The sequence below is a fragment of the Orcinus orca genome, chromosome 15 (genome assembly GCF_937001465.1).
Source record: "Orcinus orca chromosome 15, mOrcOrc1.1, whole genome shotgun sequence".
NCBI classification, from domain to species: Eukaryota; Metazoa; Chordata; class Mammalia; order Artiodactyla; family Delphinidae; genus Orcinus; species Orcinus orca.
Genome location: NC_064573.1, coordinates 88539371 through 88556496, shown reverse-complemented (window position 1 = coordinate 88556496; position 17126 = coordinate 88539371). Strand labels below are relative to the sequence as shown.

Here is a 17126-nt window from a genome sequence, read left to right as displayed (position 1 = left end):
TTTCTCGGACCCAAAGGCACACCTCACTTGGTCTCTCCCCCATGGCACTGCCAGTCTTGCCGATTCTACTCGCCCCACCCGCCCTGTTCTCGGAAAGACAGTGCTCCCTCGAGGGGATTTGCCCAGCCACGTTGTACACACGTGTGCAACCCACCACACGGCATTTGCACATCACACGTGCACACGTACCCATGCAGACACATCACCTACGATCACATCACAAATACACGTGCACAAACTGCTCACACACCACACGTGCGTCCACGTGGCCACACAGCACGTGCACGCGTGCGTCCCACGTGCACACACACCACGCGTCTCCTGCAGCAGACTTGCCGACTTCCTTGGTAACAGAGCGTCCCCTTCTCCGCAGGGCGCCACTTAATAAAAGCATTTCCCTGCCCCCCTTGCAGCTGGACGTGACCACGTGACACACCTCTGGCCAGCGAGGGGATGAAGTCGCTGGCGGAACGTCCAGGAGGGCTCGCTACGGGACAGTCAACGATGTGCCCCTTCCTTCTGCCCTCCCTCCTCCCTCCCGCCCGGAATACAGGCGGCGCCAGGGATGCACGGACCAGGATGAAAGCTGCGTGCCGCAGGGGGCCAGGTGGACACCCAGAAGGAGCCCGTGTCCTCCAGCGCTGGGGACTGCTACCCCTGGCCCGACGGCCCCCCTGTCCTGTTCTGGTCTGCGCCGCTCGCCGGGCCGCCGAGCCCCACCCTGACAGCCGGGCAGCCAGTCCTGCCAGGAGCCGCCCGCTGTCCCGCCGGCTCCAGCCTGCGCCCAGCCACGCGCCCCCACCAGGTCACCCGTTCCCACCGCTCCGGTCTGCTGCTGACACAGCGCACGGTGCTCCTTGCACCTCTCTCGGTGAAAGACCCGTGGAAAAGACCGAGAAAAAGGTAAAAGAAGTGACTAAGCAAGGTTTGTACTTATTTAATAAGAAAATCGCTTCTTTAAAAAAATAGTGTCTTTACGTGCTGAGTTGTGTGTAGTCAACGCGTGAGCTGAAAATAGACTCGCGGCAGGTTCTCCCTGTGACGAAAACTCAGAATGACGCAGCTCTCAGGATCCTGAGCTGGGGAGGCCGCGCGCGGGCCGTCCCGTCTGGGCGAGGCATGCCGCCAGCAGCAGGCTGGCGGGTCCCGGCGTGCGGTGTCGTGGGCCAGCTCAGTCACTGTCCCCATCACTGCCTTCCAGGGGGCGGGGGACCTGCAGAGCGACAGCAGACAGGGAATGACTGTGGGGAGCGCTCCGCCCGGCGGGGGCCCTCTCCTGCACAGGGGCTGCCCAGGGCGAGGCTCAGCCTCACCCGTCTTCCTCTTCACTGATTCAAGAACCTGTCTTGAACGGGCAAAGCCAAGGGCTGGGGACCAGAGGGGGTCTTCATTGGGCTCCTCCAGCTCCCAGAGGCTTCAGTGACCTTGGGGACATAAAACTGATCTACTGCAAAGCTGGTCAAGTACAAGCCCCTCGGCGCTATATAGAGACGGCAGACGGTCAGAGGCCTCTGTCTGTGGGAATCAAGCAGAGAGCAAGCCTGGCCCCCAGGTCCCATCTGTACACGTGCTCCATCTGGCCTCACAGTGCTGGGAAAATTGATAACCACCAACATTTAAAGAGTGGACTATTTCACATACACGTCTGCAATCCCAGTTTCTCCTGAGAAAAGGCAAGCTCCGACAACACTCAGGGCCACCCTCCCCTGGCTGGCGCTGAGCTGCAGGGGCCCTTGCGGTGGAATGAGAGCTCTGCCGTTTCCCACAGTCTCCACCAAGTCCCGTCTCCTCCCCGACGCTGCTTGGAATTCACCATCTGACCTGCAACCCCTGCCTTTCTTACACCTGGCCCCCTTATCTGTATGCACATGGGTTTACAAGCCCAGCTGGGGAGGGAAGACAGTGTTTTTCTAGATATCTAGACAATGGGAAGAAATCTCCCAGAGCTCCAGGTGGGAATCTCACCCTTTGACAGCCTGCTGGGACACCATGAGCGAACATGGGCTTTGGGGACCTCCCTCGCCCCAGGGTAGAGAATCGAGAACGAGAGTAAAATGTTCACTTTTAGCTCCAGCACCTCCAATCGTGGATGCTCTCCTTCTAACATAAGGTTGGCAGTTAACTCACAGATGAATCACACTTTGAGCCAGGTCCCTGGGCGGTATCAGACAGCAGGGCTCCGGGACAGTGCGGCCGAAAGCACAGCCTGCGTCCCCTCCCAGGCGGAGGAGACTACCCGGGCCTGGACAGGAACGCCGCCCAGAGGGCGAGGAGAACGACGCTTGGCCGCTCAGCGTCCCTGGCGCCTGCCAAGCGAGCCCATGTTCTGGAGCCAGGTACGTGCCAACTGACAAGCAGCATGAGCCAGAGGAGGACGTCCCAGCGGCACCTCCGTCCCACACACGGGACGACGGCCACCGAGCATGTCCCTCCCCAGCGTCACTAAGCGCGGAGCAGGGCGGCTGGCCACCAGGTCCTATGCCCTGGCCCTGCTCCTCCCACTGTTGTGGCCCCGGGGCAGCGACAGGCCTCTCGGTGCCTCAGCTTGCTCATCTGTACAATGGGTACAATGACAGGGGGCAGAGTGGGTTGAAGCTTAGCCACGGACAGTGACAGATGTGGACAAGTGCTTGGCTGAGCTCCTGGAAGGGCCAGCGCCAGCCCCACGGTTCCCCTGAGCCCCAGCCCCCGTGGCCCCAGCCCCACCTTGGCGCCCGGGCCGGCGGCTGCGTGGGCAGTGGCGCTGAAGTCATGCATGGGCAGGGTGCTCAGCCACTGGGCCATGGACCTCTCGTGGCGCTCGGTGCCGATGATCGTGGGGTAGATGTGCTGCTCCTTGAAGGCCGTGACCTCAGCCTCCTCCCGCGCCCAGTCCAGCGGCTCGTGCAGCCCGTCGTGGCCGAAGCGCTGATTGTACTTCTCGAAGTGCACCCGCTCCAGGACCAGGCCGAGCCCCGGTGCCTTGGGCACGTCCACCTTGGCCTCCCCCCAGCAGCGCTCCAGCACGCTCTCGGGCGCGTAGCCCTTGACGATGGCCACCACCAGCCCCACCATCTTCCTGATCTGGTGCGTCATGAAGCTCTGGCCCTTGACCTTGATCACCGCAAACTCCATGCCTTCGCGCACGAAGGGCTCCTCGCAGAACATGTCGAGGATGTAGCGCCGGGCGCTGGGCTCGCGGGGCCCCTTCTGCGAGGTGAAGTTGTGGAAGTTGTGGGTGCCCCTGTAGCAGGCCAGGAGCCGGTTCACATGCCCCAGCGTCTCTGCGTGCAGCCGGTACGTCTCGTCCTGCGCATCGTGGTCCTTGTGGGCAAAGGCGAACGTGGGCAGCATGTAGAAGTAGGTCCTGGCGTCGCACTTGTTCTTGGAGTTGAAGCCGCCCGTGACCCTCTTCAGTCCTGGGGGCAGAGGAGGCGATGAGGACAGACTGACGACACCCTGAGCAGGTCTGAGCGCCAGCACCTTACCTGCCGAACCCGGACGAGCCCGAGGGGGCCCCGGCTCCGTGCGCTAAACCCTCAGCTAAACCCTATCAAACAAACCCCGGGGTCGGCCAAGGTGCGGGACACCCTGCTCTCGCCTCACGGATCCCGGGGGACCCACGCGGACTAAAGCACCAGCCGGTGACCCCGACCCAGAAGCCTTGGATCACACGCCATCCTGCAGGTGAGGCCAGGGACAGCAATGTGTTCAGACAGCAAAAGAAACTGGAACCAACTTAAAACGTCCAGCAACAGGGAAGCGATCAGCGGCTCTCAGACATTTGCAGAACGAGCCGAAAGCAGCCCCGGAGCCGGCGCCCGTGCCCAGGACCGGGGGCTGCAGCGCTGAACACTCGCTGTGCCCGGCCAGGGCTCCCAACAGGCTTCCTAACCGCTCAGGGAGAAAAGAGCAAAGCGAAGCACTACGTGTGCATTTCTTTGTGAGAAAAATACAAGCACACGGATTATGTCTGTATTTGTAGAGAAAACTTCTGAAAGAATCACAACCGTGGCGGGGGGCGGCTTCTGGGAACTGGGGAGCACGAAGCGCTTTGTGGCCCTCGGTGCTCCGTGCTGCGCGGCTGTCCTCACGCTAAGCCCAGACCGGGTGGCGAGGACTCAGCCTCACAAGGAGGCTGTGACTTAAAGGCCAACGTTGGCTTCATGTTACAAGGACTGATGACCCCGCCCCGGGGCTGCCAGTTCAAGGCTGCGTCTGCGCCGCCCTTCCCGTCTTCTGTCTCTGCTGTCGTGTCTGATTTGGGGTAATCTTATTTTTGTGTTTTGTCTTGCTTTAAGAATCCAATTTCATCGACACAGCATCGCAGGTATGCTCTGTGCACCTAATTTCTGTCGTGCGGAACGTAAGTGCCAAGAAAAGGCTGAAAGGGGCTGGCAGCCGACTACGTGGCTGGGCTGCTAACGAGGGAAACACAGCCTTGGTGTGTCATGTTACGTAAGCAGTGCTAACGGCTGCGAATTGTGTAGGGTCTGGTATTATTTTAGCGAAAGTGGGGAACAACCTGTGGCATACATGAGAACGTTCCCGTGGAATGAATGTTAAGAGGCATCACATGGGGCTTTAAGAGGACTGGCTCCCAGAGAAGGTCTTCAGGAGGGAATTATCCTCACCAGGCAGAGAAAGACCACAGGACAATAAAAATAAAACCATGTCATGCCAATAATAAATGCAGAGCCTTCCCCGGCGGTGCAGCGGTTAGGACTCCGTGCTGCCACTGCAGGAGGCGCGGGTCCCATCCCTGGTCGGGGAATGAGATCCCGCGTGCCGTGCGGTGCAGCAAATAAATAAACAAATAAAAATTTAGAAACTAAATTCAATAGTGGGCAAAGTAACCAAAAACAAGGGTTGTGACTTTGTGCTGAGATCCCTATTTATACTTGTACCCAACGTTCATGGCAGTGTCTTTCTGTAACAGCCCCAAACTGGAGACACCCGCAGTGTTCCCCACCAGGTAACTGGATAAACAACTGGAAACCACGCAGCAATGGAAAGGAACAAACCGGATGCACCTGACAACGTGCAGGAATCTTTAACCAGAGGCTCCGTGCAAGAGGCCATTCCCTACGATGCTATTGACATAAAACTCTAGAACTACGAAGCAGTCTATAATGAAAGAGAGCAGATCAGTGGTCGCCTGGTGAGGCATGGGGTGGGAGGGGCGTGGGGAGGGTCACAATCTTCTGGGGGTGACAGAGGGTGACTCTCTCAAGTGGGCTGGTTTCACAGGTATGCACACATATCACAACGTTTTAACTGTATAATGAACTACGCAGTTTACCGTACGCTGATTATACTTCAACTTTAAAAAGCATTTAAAAGTGTTTTTAATTCTCTGGTTAAAGAAAAACTGACACTGTAGTGTGCGGGTGATGACACAGGCAGACCTGAAATACACGTCACGACAGCAGGACAGGTGCAAGTGCGTGGCTGCAGGTGTGAGGTGCGTGCAAGGTGGCCTGGCTTCACGTGAAGGCAGCTGTGGTAACTGGCCCATGGATGCTTTGACCCCGGGGCTGGCAAACAGTGGCTAAAACCATGGCCGTTCCTGTACAACTTCTGAGCTAAGGCTGAAAGGGTGGTTAAAAGAAGAAACAAAGGAGAAGAATATGCAACAGAGACAGTGATCTGTGTGGCCACAAAGCCTCAGACAGTTTACTACCTGGCCCTCTACAGAAAGCCTCTGCCAGCCCTTGCTTTAAGGGCCGGCAAAGCGATCACTAAAAAAAACCATAGCGAGTCATCGCATTAGCTAACCAAGGTGATAATGAAATGCAATGATAAGAAACATCAATTAATCCAAAAGAAGGGAGAAAAAGAAGAGGGAAACAAATGGGACAGAGAGAAACAGAAGGCAAGCAGAGCTACCCCCAGCCACCCCAGTACCACATTAATTATCAATGGCACATATATGCCACTTAAAAGGCAGAGAGGGTCAGACTGCAAATCCCGTTATCAGGCCTGTTACCATAGGGAGTCATAGCCCCTGTTTTAATTTTATCAAATCTGGACTTCCATATCCAAGCATTTGGTTAAAACAAGGCACATGTAGCACCAAGATGCTGCACTGAGGGCCTTTCCAAGTCTGTCTGTCTGGCTGTGTCCCTTTCTGAAGGAGGTGGGAATACTGAACCCTTCCTTACAGCTGACTCACAACCACTCCTTCCAACTGCTAAGCGACCACTCTGTTATCTTAGCTCCGCAACAGAGAAATTCGATGAAAGAAGAAATTTCGTGTCCCTGTGAGACGGGCCGCCACCCAGTGTGCAGCCCAGCGCTGCCAGGCTTACCCAGTATCCGAATGTGAGACGGAAGGTGGCTGTTAATCTTTTCTAAAAGGTCGTCAATCAGCCACACCTTCAGGGACACAACCTGGCCGGCCGCAGACACACCCTGCAAAGGAAGCAGACATGGGAGGGCCAGCTGGGCCTTGCACTTGGAGCACCGACACTGCAAGCTGGTCTCTTCAGCAGAAGGACCACACGCACGCTACATCTGTCCGTGGAGGAATTCTGCTTTCAGAAGTGCATCTGAAGGGAATAACCAGATACAAGAACAGTGCTCTATATACCAAGGGAGTGAGTGCCACATAACTTACAAAATATTACAAGTGAACTTCAGAGCCCAACGAAACACGGGAACGAATACATGAAATCCTGCAGATAGGAGATAAAGTCCCACCCTGGATGTGACTCTCAAGGACTTAGGAAAAAAGAAAGTGCAACTTAGATGACAGAACACTGGAGCTGAGCAAGGTCACCATCTAAGTCACAGCAGCAGGTATCCTGTGGGGATGGGGTGCTAGTGACACAGGTAAACTGAGCAAGCGCCGCACTCAAGAAGAGCACAGTTCACCATTTGTATGTTACACCTTTTTCCTAAAAGCAAGTTTTCATAAAAGGCAATACGGCAGTAAGGTCTGGGGGAGGGGAGCGGTGTGATTCGGAAGGTGGACGAGGAGGGGGCTCCTGGGACGCGGGCAGAGACCCACGTGTGGACCTGAGTGGAGATTATCCGGGCGCTCACCAAAGAATCACCCGTTTCACTTTATACTGACACTGTATGCACCTTTCTGTTTGCTACAATCATACTTTCTAAAAAGATTTTTTTAAATGTAAGCAAAGAAGACAGAGTACCGTGTAACACTCCTGCCGAAAAATTTCTTTACTCTGTATCGAGTCATGAGAACAATCAGACAAATACAGATTGAGGACATTCGTCAAAATAACTGGCCTGGACCATCCAAAACATCACATCAGGAAGGACAGAAAGGAGGTGACGAGACCATTTTAAAGGAAACTCAAGGGCTTCCCTGGTGGCGCAGTGGCTGAGAGTCCGCCTGCCAATGCAGGGGACACAGGTTCGAGCCCTGGTCCGGGAAGATCCCACATGCCGCGGAGCAACTAAGCCCGTGCACCACAACTACTGAGCCTGCTCTCTAGAGCCTGTGAGCCACAACTACTGAGCCCGCGTGCCACAACTACTGAGCCTGCGTGCTACAACTACTGAAGCCTGTGCACCTAAAGCCCGTGCTCTGCAACTAGAGAAGCCACCGCAATGAGAAGCCCGTGCACCACAACTAAAGAAAGCCTGCGCGCAGCAACGAAGACCCAACACAACCAAAAAAATAAATAAATAAAAGAAATAATAAAAAAAATAGAAAAAACATTTTTTTAATTTAAAAAAAAAAATGAAGGAAACTCAAAAGACATGACAACTGAATGAACCATCAACCCTGGGTTAGACACAGGATCAACAAGAAACAGTGTACCAGTGTTAAATTTCCCAAGGGTGACAGCGACACCAAGCAGTTGCCAGAGGATGCCACTGCTCACGCGACATATTTTGGGGTGAAGGGTGATGACGTCTGCAACTTCCTCTCAAATGGTTCCATTCAAAGGCACAAAAAGGAAAACAAATATGGCAAAAGTTTAACACTGCCGAGTTTAGGGGAAGACCAAGGGTGTTCATGCATTGTTCCTGGGACTTTCGGAGGTCTGAAGTTTTTCCAAATAAAAAGTTGGAGAGATTTTTGTAAAAAAGAAGAAAGACAAAAAATAAACTGGCGAGATGGAACACAGGCCGAATCCACTGTTCACCAGGCAGACACCCTCCAACACAGAGGCATCTGGCCATGAGTGGCTACTGAGGGCATAAAATGGCTGTTCTGAAATGAGGTCTCAAAGTCTCAGTACACGAAAAAGGAATGGAAATACATCTCATTGCTAATCTTTTTATATTGATTACACGTTTTTCTGGTTTTTTTAAAATTTTTGGCTGCATTGGGTCTTTGTTGCTGTGCACGGGCTTTCTCGAGTTGCAGCGAGCGGGGGCTACTCTTTGTTGCGGTGCGCGGGCTTCTCATTGCAGTGGCTTCTCCTGTTGCAGAACATGGGCTCTCTAGGCGCGCGGGGTTCAGTAGTTGTGGCTCACGGGCCTAGCTGCTCCGCGTCATGCGGGATCCTCCCGGACCGGGGCTCGAACCCGTGGCCCCTACACTGGCAGGTGGATCCCTAACCACTGTGCCACCAGGAAAGCCCTGATTACACACTGAAGTGAGAATTTTCTGGATATGCCAGTGGAGAGTAGGTGATGACTAAAGGGTGCAGGGAAGTTCTGGGGATGATGAAAATGTTCTAAGCTGGGCTGTGGTAATGGCTGCACAACTGTGAGAAAGGACTAGAATCAATGAATGTACCCTTTAAATGGGCAAAATGTGTGGGAGTGAATGACAGCTCCTTGAAACTTTTTTTTTTAATATGAAACAAAAACTAACAAAATATCATCATTTGTTCATCCAGGGGGATGTTAGTATCAAAGGTTTTCTAGATTTCCCAAAATGTAAGAAGGAAAACATATTCGAATAAAACCATCTCTAACAACAGTGAAAACTGAAATAAATGCTAGCCCTATATTTGGAAATGCTGTCTTCATTAGCTCAGGCAAATGTTTACTTTTCTTCTGCCTTGAAAACAACCAGAGAGCTGTAAGTGGGAAAGTTAAACAGAAAACAAACACCACGGAGAGCCCCGGTACTCTTTACCTGGACCAGCTAACATGTGACTGGATCACCCACGAGACTGCCAGGCGCCTGTTTTTGTTCTTAGCTGTCTGTGCGGTAGCTCTGGCTCCGGGGTTCTGGCCTGGGCCTGTGGATCCCAGGGGACGCTGCGCCTTTGAAACTCAACGTTATTCAGATTCCCAGGACCCTGACCTGCAAAAAGCTACGTGTACCACAGACTCCCAGTGACCTTAGGTGGCCAGAGAGATGATTCAGGGCCCGGGTCTGAGAGAGCAGGCTCACAGGTGCACAGGCACTTTGGGTTTTCTCTCTCCTGGGGGAGAGCTTCACGTTCTCTGTGGCTGGTTGTCCCACCTGCCTCGGCGACACCCTCCACTCCTTTGTGGGGAGCCCCTGCTCGCACCAGCCCCACACCTGGCAATGTGCCAGGGTGGGACCAGCCAGCGATTGGCCTGGGACGGTGGGAGAGCCAACCAGACAGCAGGACTCAATCTCTTGAGCATGAATGGACAGTGCTGGGTCACAGCCACCCGAGACTCCTGAGCGTGCGACTCCCGCGGGGTTCCAAAGACTTGGCGCTCACACACGCACAATGGAAACTATTTCCCGTTCATCGCTTTTTATGTTGATTACACGTTGAAAGGCGACTACCTTGGACACACTAAGTTAAATAAAATTGATAACAAAACCCAGCGTCACCTGTTTCCTTTTCCCTTTTGGCTGTGGCTCCTAGGAAGTTTAACATCACACGCATGGTGGGCCTCTGCGGCCACGCGGTCCTACTTGTATCGCGAGCCTGAGATGGATGGATCTAAGGCAGATGTTGTGGCCACCACGCCACCCACAGGAGCGACAGAGGAGAAAGCACAGACAGAGAGGATGCCAGACCTTGTGGCCCTGAGCACCTAGGTCCAGCCACACCTGGGCCAGAAATGCCGCAGTTTCTTGGCCACACGAGGCAACAACTTTCTTTCCACTTACACTAGTCTGAGCTGTGCATCTGTCAATTGTAACCAAGAGAATCTTGAGAGATAAAGGTGCTAAGATGGAAAGTGGGATGAGGGCAAACACAAGCCACAGACCGGCGGCTTCGGTGCTGCCTGCACCCGCAGGGGATGTGGGGACAGCACCTACCTTGTCCGTCCGGGCGCAGCGCTGGAAGGACATCTTCCGCATGTCCTCCCCGTGATTCTCCGGAATACAACCCGACCGGACCAGGGCAGACACCAGGTCATCTTCGATGGTCTTGAATTTCGAGGACCCAACGTTCCTCTGAGGAAAAGAGAAGAAGAAAACTTGTTTTTCACTCAATCACTACCACAGTAGGGGCCCTGGGCCGTGGCTGATCCAGGTAGGGGCATGTGCGTTGTGCCCGCACCCGGCAGGTGGGGACCGCACCTGTGGGCGTGGAGAGACCCTGCAGCTCGTCCCCCGACCCACGGGAAGCAGGAAAGCCACCTGTGGGTACCCACAGTCTAGAAACTTCCCACCCTGGGCAGCTGACACTGGGCATCACCTAAGACATCATTTCCCCCTACCTGTCAGATGTGAGACCAGCACCCTCCTGCTGGAGACCCATCTGTCTGTTGCACCCGGCCAAGAGGGACTCCCCTCCCTCATCACCCCAGGGCCTCCCCTCCCTCACCACAGCAGGGAGCAGGCCCTCCTGCATCACTACAGGGAGGCAGGCGCCCCTGCTGGAGGAGGACGCCACCCCAGGGTGCTGCCAGCACCTAGTGGGTGCAGATGTAGTGTAATCACAGTCCAGGGCCTGCAGGACCCTGCGACATCAGTGAGATCACCACGCTGACGTCAAAGAAAATCTTTGCAAAGCAAGGGACACAGGGCGACAAGCACGTCGCCAAGACGCACCACAGTGGGCAGGTCCTTCCCAAAGTCTACCTCACGGTCCCCACTGCAGCTTAAGTCCAATCCCTTTACTCAGCAAGAAGCTATAAATGCTCCTCCAGTGATCGGAATGGATATTAAGAAACGGGGATAACCACCCTTCCCCACATCCCGCTGTGTCCTTCTGTCACCCTGTGAGCTACCGTCACTCTCTACCCCCCCTCCATTCCCCTAATGGGGACACTGAGGCAAACGGAAGATGATGAGACACAGGCAAAATTCTCAAGACAGCGCATAAGGCAACAACACACGTAATCAGTCACCCTCAAACAAAAAAGCATTTAAACATCGGCGAAGAGCAGCGCAGGTGGTTTATTTGTTCCACTACGTGAGACCGAAGCACTGCTTCCACCATTTCACAATCCACCCGTGGTCATCAAAGGTCATCAAATTGGTTTCACGGGTGCAACCCCATACTTAATGAAAAATACTAAAATAGGATACAAAGTATCTCATTACTACTATTATTTACAGTAAAGGTGACCACAGCACCTGGTAAGGTTGGGCACTGTTTTCCTAAACTTCCGCTTCAGTGAGATACTCTACACAGCAGTGAATTCCTCCAAGAAGTTTAAAGAACGAGGCACCGAAGTGTAAGAGCCACACCGCTGACCACAAGGGACGAGAAGAAGCTCTACGTGCATCTGCCGGGGCGCCGGGGCTCTTGTGCCTTTCAGGAAAGGGTCACGGGGCTGGGCTGGGCAGGGAGCTCTCACGTGCCTGCGTACCCGCAACCGTCACCTTCACGTGTCTAACAAAGAGTAACAGCTGCCCCTTCTGAGCATCCCTGGCGCTGTCCCAGTTCTAGTGTGCGGTATCGGTCAGCCTAATGACTCTTCCTGCCCTGTAAAGTCAGCACTGTGATCAGAGAGATGAGGAAACGACGGACTGAGAGTTCTCGTCACTTGCCGCCTCTGGTCATCGGCAGGCCTGGGCCTTTAACTACCCTGGGAGACCCATGAACACCTCCCCCCCCCCGCCCCCCGCAAGCACCCAAGCAATCCATGGATGAAACAGGGCTCAAAGCTGCTTCGATCTGAATCTAAATCTTGCCAGATGGGACCCACACGATAAAGGAGGTGAGAATGAGACCCCTCTTTCTGCCACTTCCCGAGATGGCTCCCTGGGTAACCGTCGCTGCGAGGTCCCTGCCCCAAGCACAGCGGCCCAGCCCGCGGGCGCCCTCACCTGCATGCCGTGGTAGCCCTTCCCGGAATAGGCCACGAGCAGCACGACCTTGCGCTTCGGCAGCTTCCCGTGCTGCCCTCCACCCTCGCTGCTCCTGAGCCTTTTCGCCTGCTGCTCTGTCTCCTCCCAGATCCTGGCCGCGCCCTGCCAGCCACGCCGGACCTTCCTGTCCTGCTCCTGCTTGGTCCCCACGGGCACGGGGGCCTCCCCATTCCCTGCCATGGGGGGCAAACTGAAAAGACACGGTGGCGAGGGGGGGTGGGGTGTGAGCAAAACACAGAAGGAAGCGGCCCAGTGAAAGACCGACGGTGGCAGCATGGTCCAGTAAACACCCTGGGCTGACCACCGAGTCCAAATCCCAGCTGGGCGCTAACTGTAGATCTTGCCCAACCACCAACTTGGCCTCGGTTTCACTGTCCAAGAAATGGAGCAGTGACAGCACTTTATGCGATGAGGGCTGGTGCTCGCCGGGCATGCAGTCGGGCTCAGTGGGGGTCAGCGTGCTACCCTGGGGTCACGGAGAAGTGCACTGTCATTACCAGAGGAGGCGCGGTCCCAGGCGCGGGGTCCACGGTCCGCAGGCTCTCCTCAGGGCCCAGGCCGCCGCCCGCAGGCTGGGGAGCCCCATGCAGGCCCGGGAGGGGCGGGGGGGCACGCGCCCGACCCCTGACCTCCCCCGGTACGCACCCACCCGGGTCCTCTAGACCCCTAACCTCCCCGGGGCCCCTACACACCAGCCCGCCCCTCCTTAACTCCGACCACGGCCACGCTCCAGCCCCACCCCTTGAGAACTCTAACCTTCCCGGGACCCTCTCACGCTCCAGCCCCGCCCGCGGATAACCTAAGTCGTCCCTGACCCCCAGGCTGACCTCTGACCTCCCCAGTCCCTCCTGCTCCCCCCTCGTCCTCTCGCCTCGCCCAGCCGGCTCTCCCTCGGGAATCGGGGAGACCCCGGCCACCCACGCCGGGACTAGTGGGGCGCGCCCCGACCCGGCCCCACTCACGGAGCGGCGGACTGAGCCGGAGCCGAACCACGTGGGCGAAGGCGGAAGCGGAGCGCGCGGCCGGACGGCAGCCGGACGTGGACAAAAGTACTTCTGGGCGAGGCGGGCCGAGGCGGCTTGGGGCGGAGCTTGGTGTCAGGGGCGGGACTGAGCGGGGCTTCGGGGCGGGGAGGGCGGGGCCTGGCGCCGGGAGCCCGGTTCCCCGCTGCCAACTCGGGGGTGGTTTGAGGCCGATGTGGATGCGCCCTCTTAGGGCGAACAAATCGTCCTAACAACTACGCTTCCAGGCTCTGTTCCGTGTTACAAGTGTCAGCTCATTCAGGCCTTTCGCCCGCCTTAGGGAGCAAGCACCGTAAGAGCAAGCACGTTACTGAAGAGGAACCCGAGGGACAGAGAGGCTGAGCCCATGGCCGGAAGCCACACAGCACCAGTCCCGGCTTCTGGAATGACAGCCTGTCTTTCAACAGTGTGCAGACCAGCGCCTTCCCACAAACCTCTCGTAAGAAAACATTTGCCATGTGCCAGTGCCAGGTGCTGCTCTAGTGGCTCGATGCCTGTTAGCTTATTCAATCCTCATGAAGCCTTGAGGAAGGTTCTCTTGTCCCCATTTTACAGATGAGGAAGCTGAGGCACGGAGAGGGGCCCAAATGCCAGGGACAGACTGGGTCATGCTGGAGCCGCCTGTGTGAGAGCTCCAGGGAGTGAGGACCTCCTGGAAGCTGGTAGAAGACAGATGGGAAACTCGTCCACACATGGGGTTTGGGAGGCGGCACAGATGTCACCACAGCTGGCGGGAGCGAGCGACAGCCCGCAGAAGGTGGAAGGAAGTGCGGCTGGCGGCACGGGACTCAGACCTCCCTGAGACGGCCACTCGGTAAGTAGCTATTTTCCGAGCACCTACTAGGTTCCCAGCGCCTGCAGAGGCTGCGAACAGACTAGGAGCAGAACCCGTGCCCTCGGGAAGCTTCCACTCTAGTGGGGACAGACAATGACAGACCAACAGCAAGAGTGTGTGTGATCAAGTGTTAAACACTATGTGAAAACGACTCAGAAGTACTGACGCATGCTACGGCTGGGGGTGAACCTTGAAAACACATTCAGTGGAGAAGCCAGGCGCAGAAGGCCACGTCGTGCGTGTATGATTCCATGCACAGCTGACCCTTGAGCAGCGCAGGGTTGAACGCACGGCTCCACCTATACAGAACTTGTTTCACTAAATACGAAGTGCAGGACTAGTAGGTCTGCCAGTGGCTGAATCCACGGATGCGTAACCACGGACATGGAGAGCCAGCTGTCAAGTTATCTGTGGATTTTCGACTGCGTGTGTGGGGGGGTCTGGGCCCCGAACCACCACGTTGCTCACAGGTCACCTGTACGTGAAATGTGCAGAACGAGCGAATCCACGAGAAACAAAGTGGAGCAGTGGCTGCTGACGTGGATCCTCTCCTGGACCAAATTCTACTCGGACTCCTAGTCGGAAAAGTCAGGCCTAGTTGGAAAAGAGCTCAGGCAGGCGGAAGGGCACAGCTCACCCGTGCTAAACGATCCCCCAGGACAGCCCACCCCTCTGAGGAAGGGAAGAAAGAGCTGCCCCAGGGCTCCAGGCATGAGGAAAGGTCAAGGTCACATGTGGTCTGGGGAACTCAGGTGGCTGAGCAGTCTTAGGAAGCATCGGGGCACCTTCACGCAGAGCACCCACCTTCACACAGAGCACCCCACAACAGAGCACCTACCTTCACCCAGAGCACCCCGTCACACAGTACCTACCATCACAGAGCACCCCTTACCATAGAGACTCCTTTGTCGGGGGACACTCCTTCCCCGCCCTCGGCCTCTGCAGCTCTGGAGGCCTGGACCCGCTCTGGCACATGGAGGTGGACACGGGGCCCAGGCTGAACCATCCGTGTAAGCGCACGACCTGGGCAACTGTGAGGCTGGAACTAGAGCCGCCGAGGAAGGCAGTTGAGACTGGGTGATGGGACTTCAGGTTGTGCCCCGGGAAGCAGTCCATCTCCCCCTGCCCGTGTGAACCAGGAAGCTCCCGGTGCTTGAACAGAAACCCAGGCCGGGTGAGGGCAGTCTCCGGGGCAGGCCCAAGACCCCAGGCTGTGCCGCGGGCCAGCAGGTGGGGAGGGTGGAAGCTTGGGGCCGTGCTCTGAGGTCCTGTGTCAGGTGAGAGAATGAGAGGAAAAGACCACCGAGGGGCCTCCCTGCAAACTGGCCATGGTGGCACCGAGCCGGACTCTGATCTACGGAGAACAAACTGAGGCCTGTGAGGCTGGGACAGGTGCCCAGGGGGCAGTTAGGAGTGGGGCAGGCACCTGAGCCGGACCTCCTGGCCGAAGGCCCCCTGTGAGCGTGCCAGGAGCGCGCAGGGCAACGTGAGCCCCGCAGGAAGTGGGGAGCCGGTCCCTCCCGTGTGCCCGCTGCACCCCCGGCCCAGCCAGCCCTCCTGGGCCCTCCTTACTGTCAGGCTCCTACACAGGGTGTTTACAGCAGCGCTACCCATGAATACCAAGACTGGGGAGCAAGAGGATATCCTTCAGTAGGAAAATGGATACATAAACTCAGTACCCCCAGACAGGGGAGTATCATTCAGCATTGAAAAGAAATGAGCCATCGAGCCATGGAAAGACCCAGAAGAAGTCAACCTGAAAAGGCTACACTGTGTGATTCCAGCATCGTGGAAGAGGCGAAGCTATGGAGACAGTAAAGGGACAGGGGTTAAAGTCAGGGGAGGGAACACAGAGCACAGAGGATATTCAGGGCAGTGAAACGACTCTGCATGACACTGAAATGGTACAGGTCATCATGTGTGCGTCCAAACCCACAGCACGGGCACCAAGAGCGAATCACAACGTAAACATGGACTCTGGGTGATGCTGACGTGTCAGTGTAGGTTTATCAGTTGTAACAGATGAATCCCACCCATGCAAGGTGTTAACAGGAGAAGTAAAGTGGGTGGCAGGGGGAGAGGGAGTATTTGGGAACTCTCTGTACTTTCTGCACAATTTTTCTGTAAACCTAAAACTACTGTAAGAAATGAAGTCTATTAATTTGACAACAAAATGCCACGGTTGTCTTAATCCTCTTTCGGCATTTCTTTGTGCAACATACCGGGAGCCCCACAGAGCGGAAGGGGCTGCATCTCCACCAGGCACGGCCCTTCCTGTCTGCAGAGCCCGGAGCACGCACTCCAGGAAGCCAGACTGGAGCAGCCCTGCTGGGACCTAGCCTTTTGAGGCCCCACCTTCCACTTCCTCTATCACTACCCCTCCGCGAACTTTCGTTTCACATTGCGGTTAGCCTTTCTGGTAACTTAATGAGATACTTTTAGCCTATTAAAACAATATGTAGGGCTTCCCTGGTGGCGCAGTGGTTGAGAATCCGCCTGCCAATGCAGGGGACACAGGTTTGAGCCCTGGTCCGGGAAGATCCCACACGCCACGGAGCAACTAAGCCCGTGTGCCACAACTACTGAGCGTGCGCTCCAGAGCCCGTGAGCCACAACTACTGAGCCTGTGGTCTAGAGCCCGCAAGCCACAAGTACTGAGCACGCGTGCCACAACTACTGACCCTGCGAGCCTAGAGCCTGTGCTCCACAAGAGAAGCCACCGCAATGAGAAGCCCGCGCACCGCAATGAAGAGTAGCCCCTGCTCGCCGCAACTAGAGAAAGCCCGCGCACAGCAACGAAGACCCGATGCAGCCAGAAAAATAAAAATAAATAAATTTATATAAAAAAAACCTTAAAAACAGATAAATAAAAAACAACACGTAGTCTAAAATATGGAAACCTTACCACTCAACAACAAAAAGAGAAAGCATCCGATTCAAAAACGGGCAAAGGACATGAATGGATATTTCTCCAAAAATGACCTAGAAATTGCTGACAGACACATGGAGAGATACTTGAGGTCACTAGCCGTCGGGGGCGCGCACACCAAAACCACAGCCTCTCACACCCACCCAGAGGCGGAGCGGGGGGCCCTCCTGCGCCGTGGGT

General features: G+C 55.9%; 1 protein-coding gene across 3 annotated transcripts; it reads right to left on the bottom strand.

Moving 5' to 3' along the window:
- Positions 1-921: 921 nt before the first annotated feature.
- PUS1 (pseudouridine synthase 1) lies at positions 922-13255 on the bottom strand. 3 transcript variants are annotated; one of them, XR_007471936.1, is made up of 7 exons: positions 13123-13255; positions 12119-12350; positions 10157-10294; positions 6291-6393; positions 2707-3398; positions 2128-2553; positions 922-1213 (listed from the first exon to the last, which is right to left on the bottom strand). XR_007471936.1 is itself a non-coding variant. In XM_004276628.3 (6 exons), exons 1-6 carry the CDS (start codon positions 12744-12746, stop codon positions 1172-1174), a joined length of 1296 nt encoding a protein of 431 aa, XP_004276676.2. In that variant the 5' UTR covers positions 12747-13116; the 3' UTR covers positions 922-1171. The 3 variants fall into 3 exon arrangements, 1 of the variants encoding a protein (XP_004276676.2); XR_007471935.1 differs by lacking the exon at positions 13123-13255 and adding an exon at positions 12658-13116; XM_004276628.3 differs by lacking the exons at positions 2128-2553; positions 13123-13255 and adding an exon at positions 12658-13116.
- Positions 13256-17126: the final 3871 nt, after the last annotated feature.

Coding starts and splice junctions, on each gene's coding strand:
- PUS1 (XM_004276628.3), bottom strand. CDS start 12,746: ATGGGGCTCCCCAGCCTGCGGGCGGCGGCCTGGGCCCTGAGGAGAGCC. Junction 10,295..12,118: donor AGGGCTACCACGGCATGCAG/GTGAGGGCGCCC, acceptor TCTTTTCCTCAG/AGGAACGTTGGGTCCTCGAA. Junction 3,399..6,290: donor GTCTCACATTCGGATACTGG/GTAAGCCTGGCA, acceptor CTCTGCCCCCAG/GACTGAAGAGGGTCACGGGC.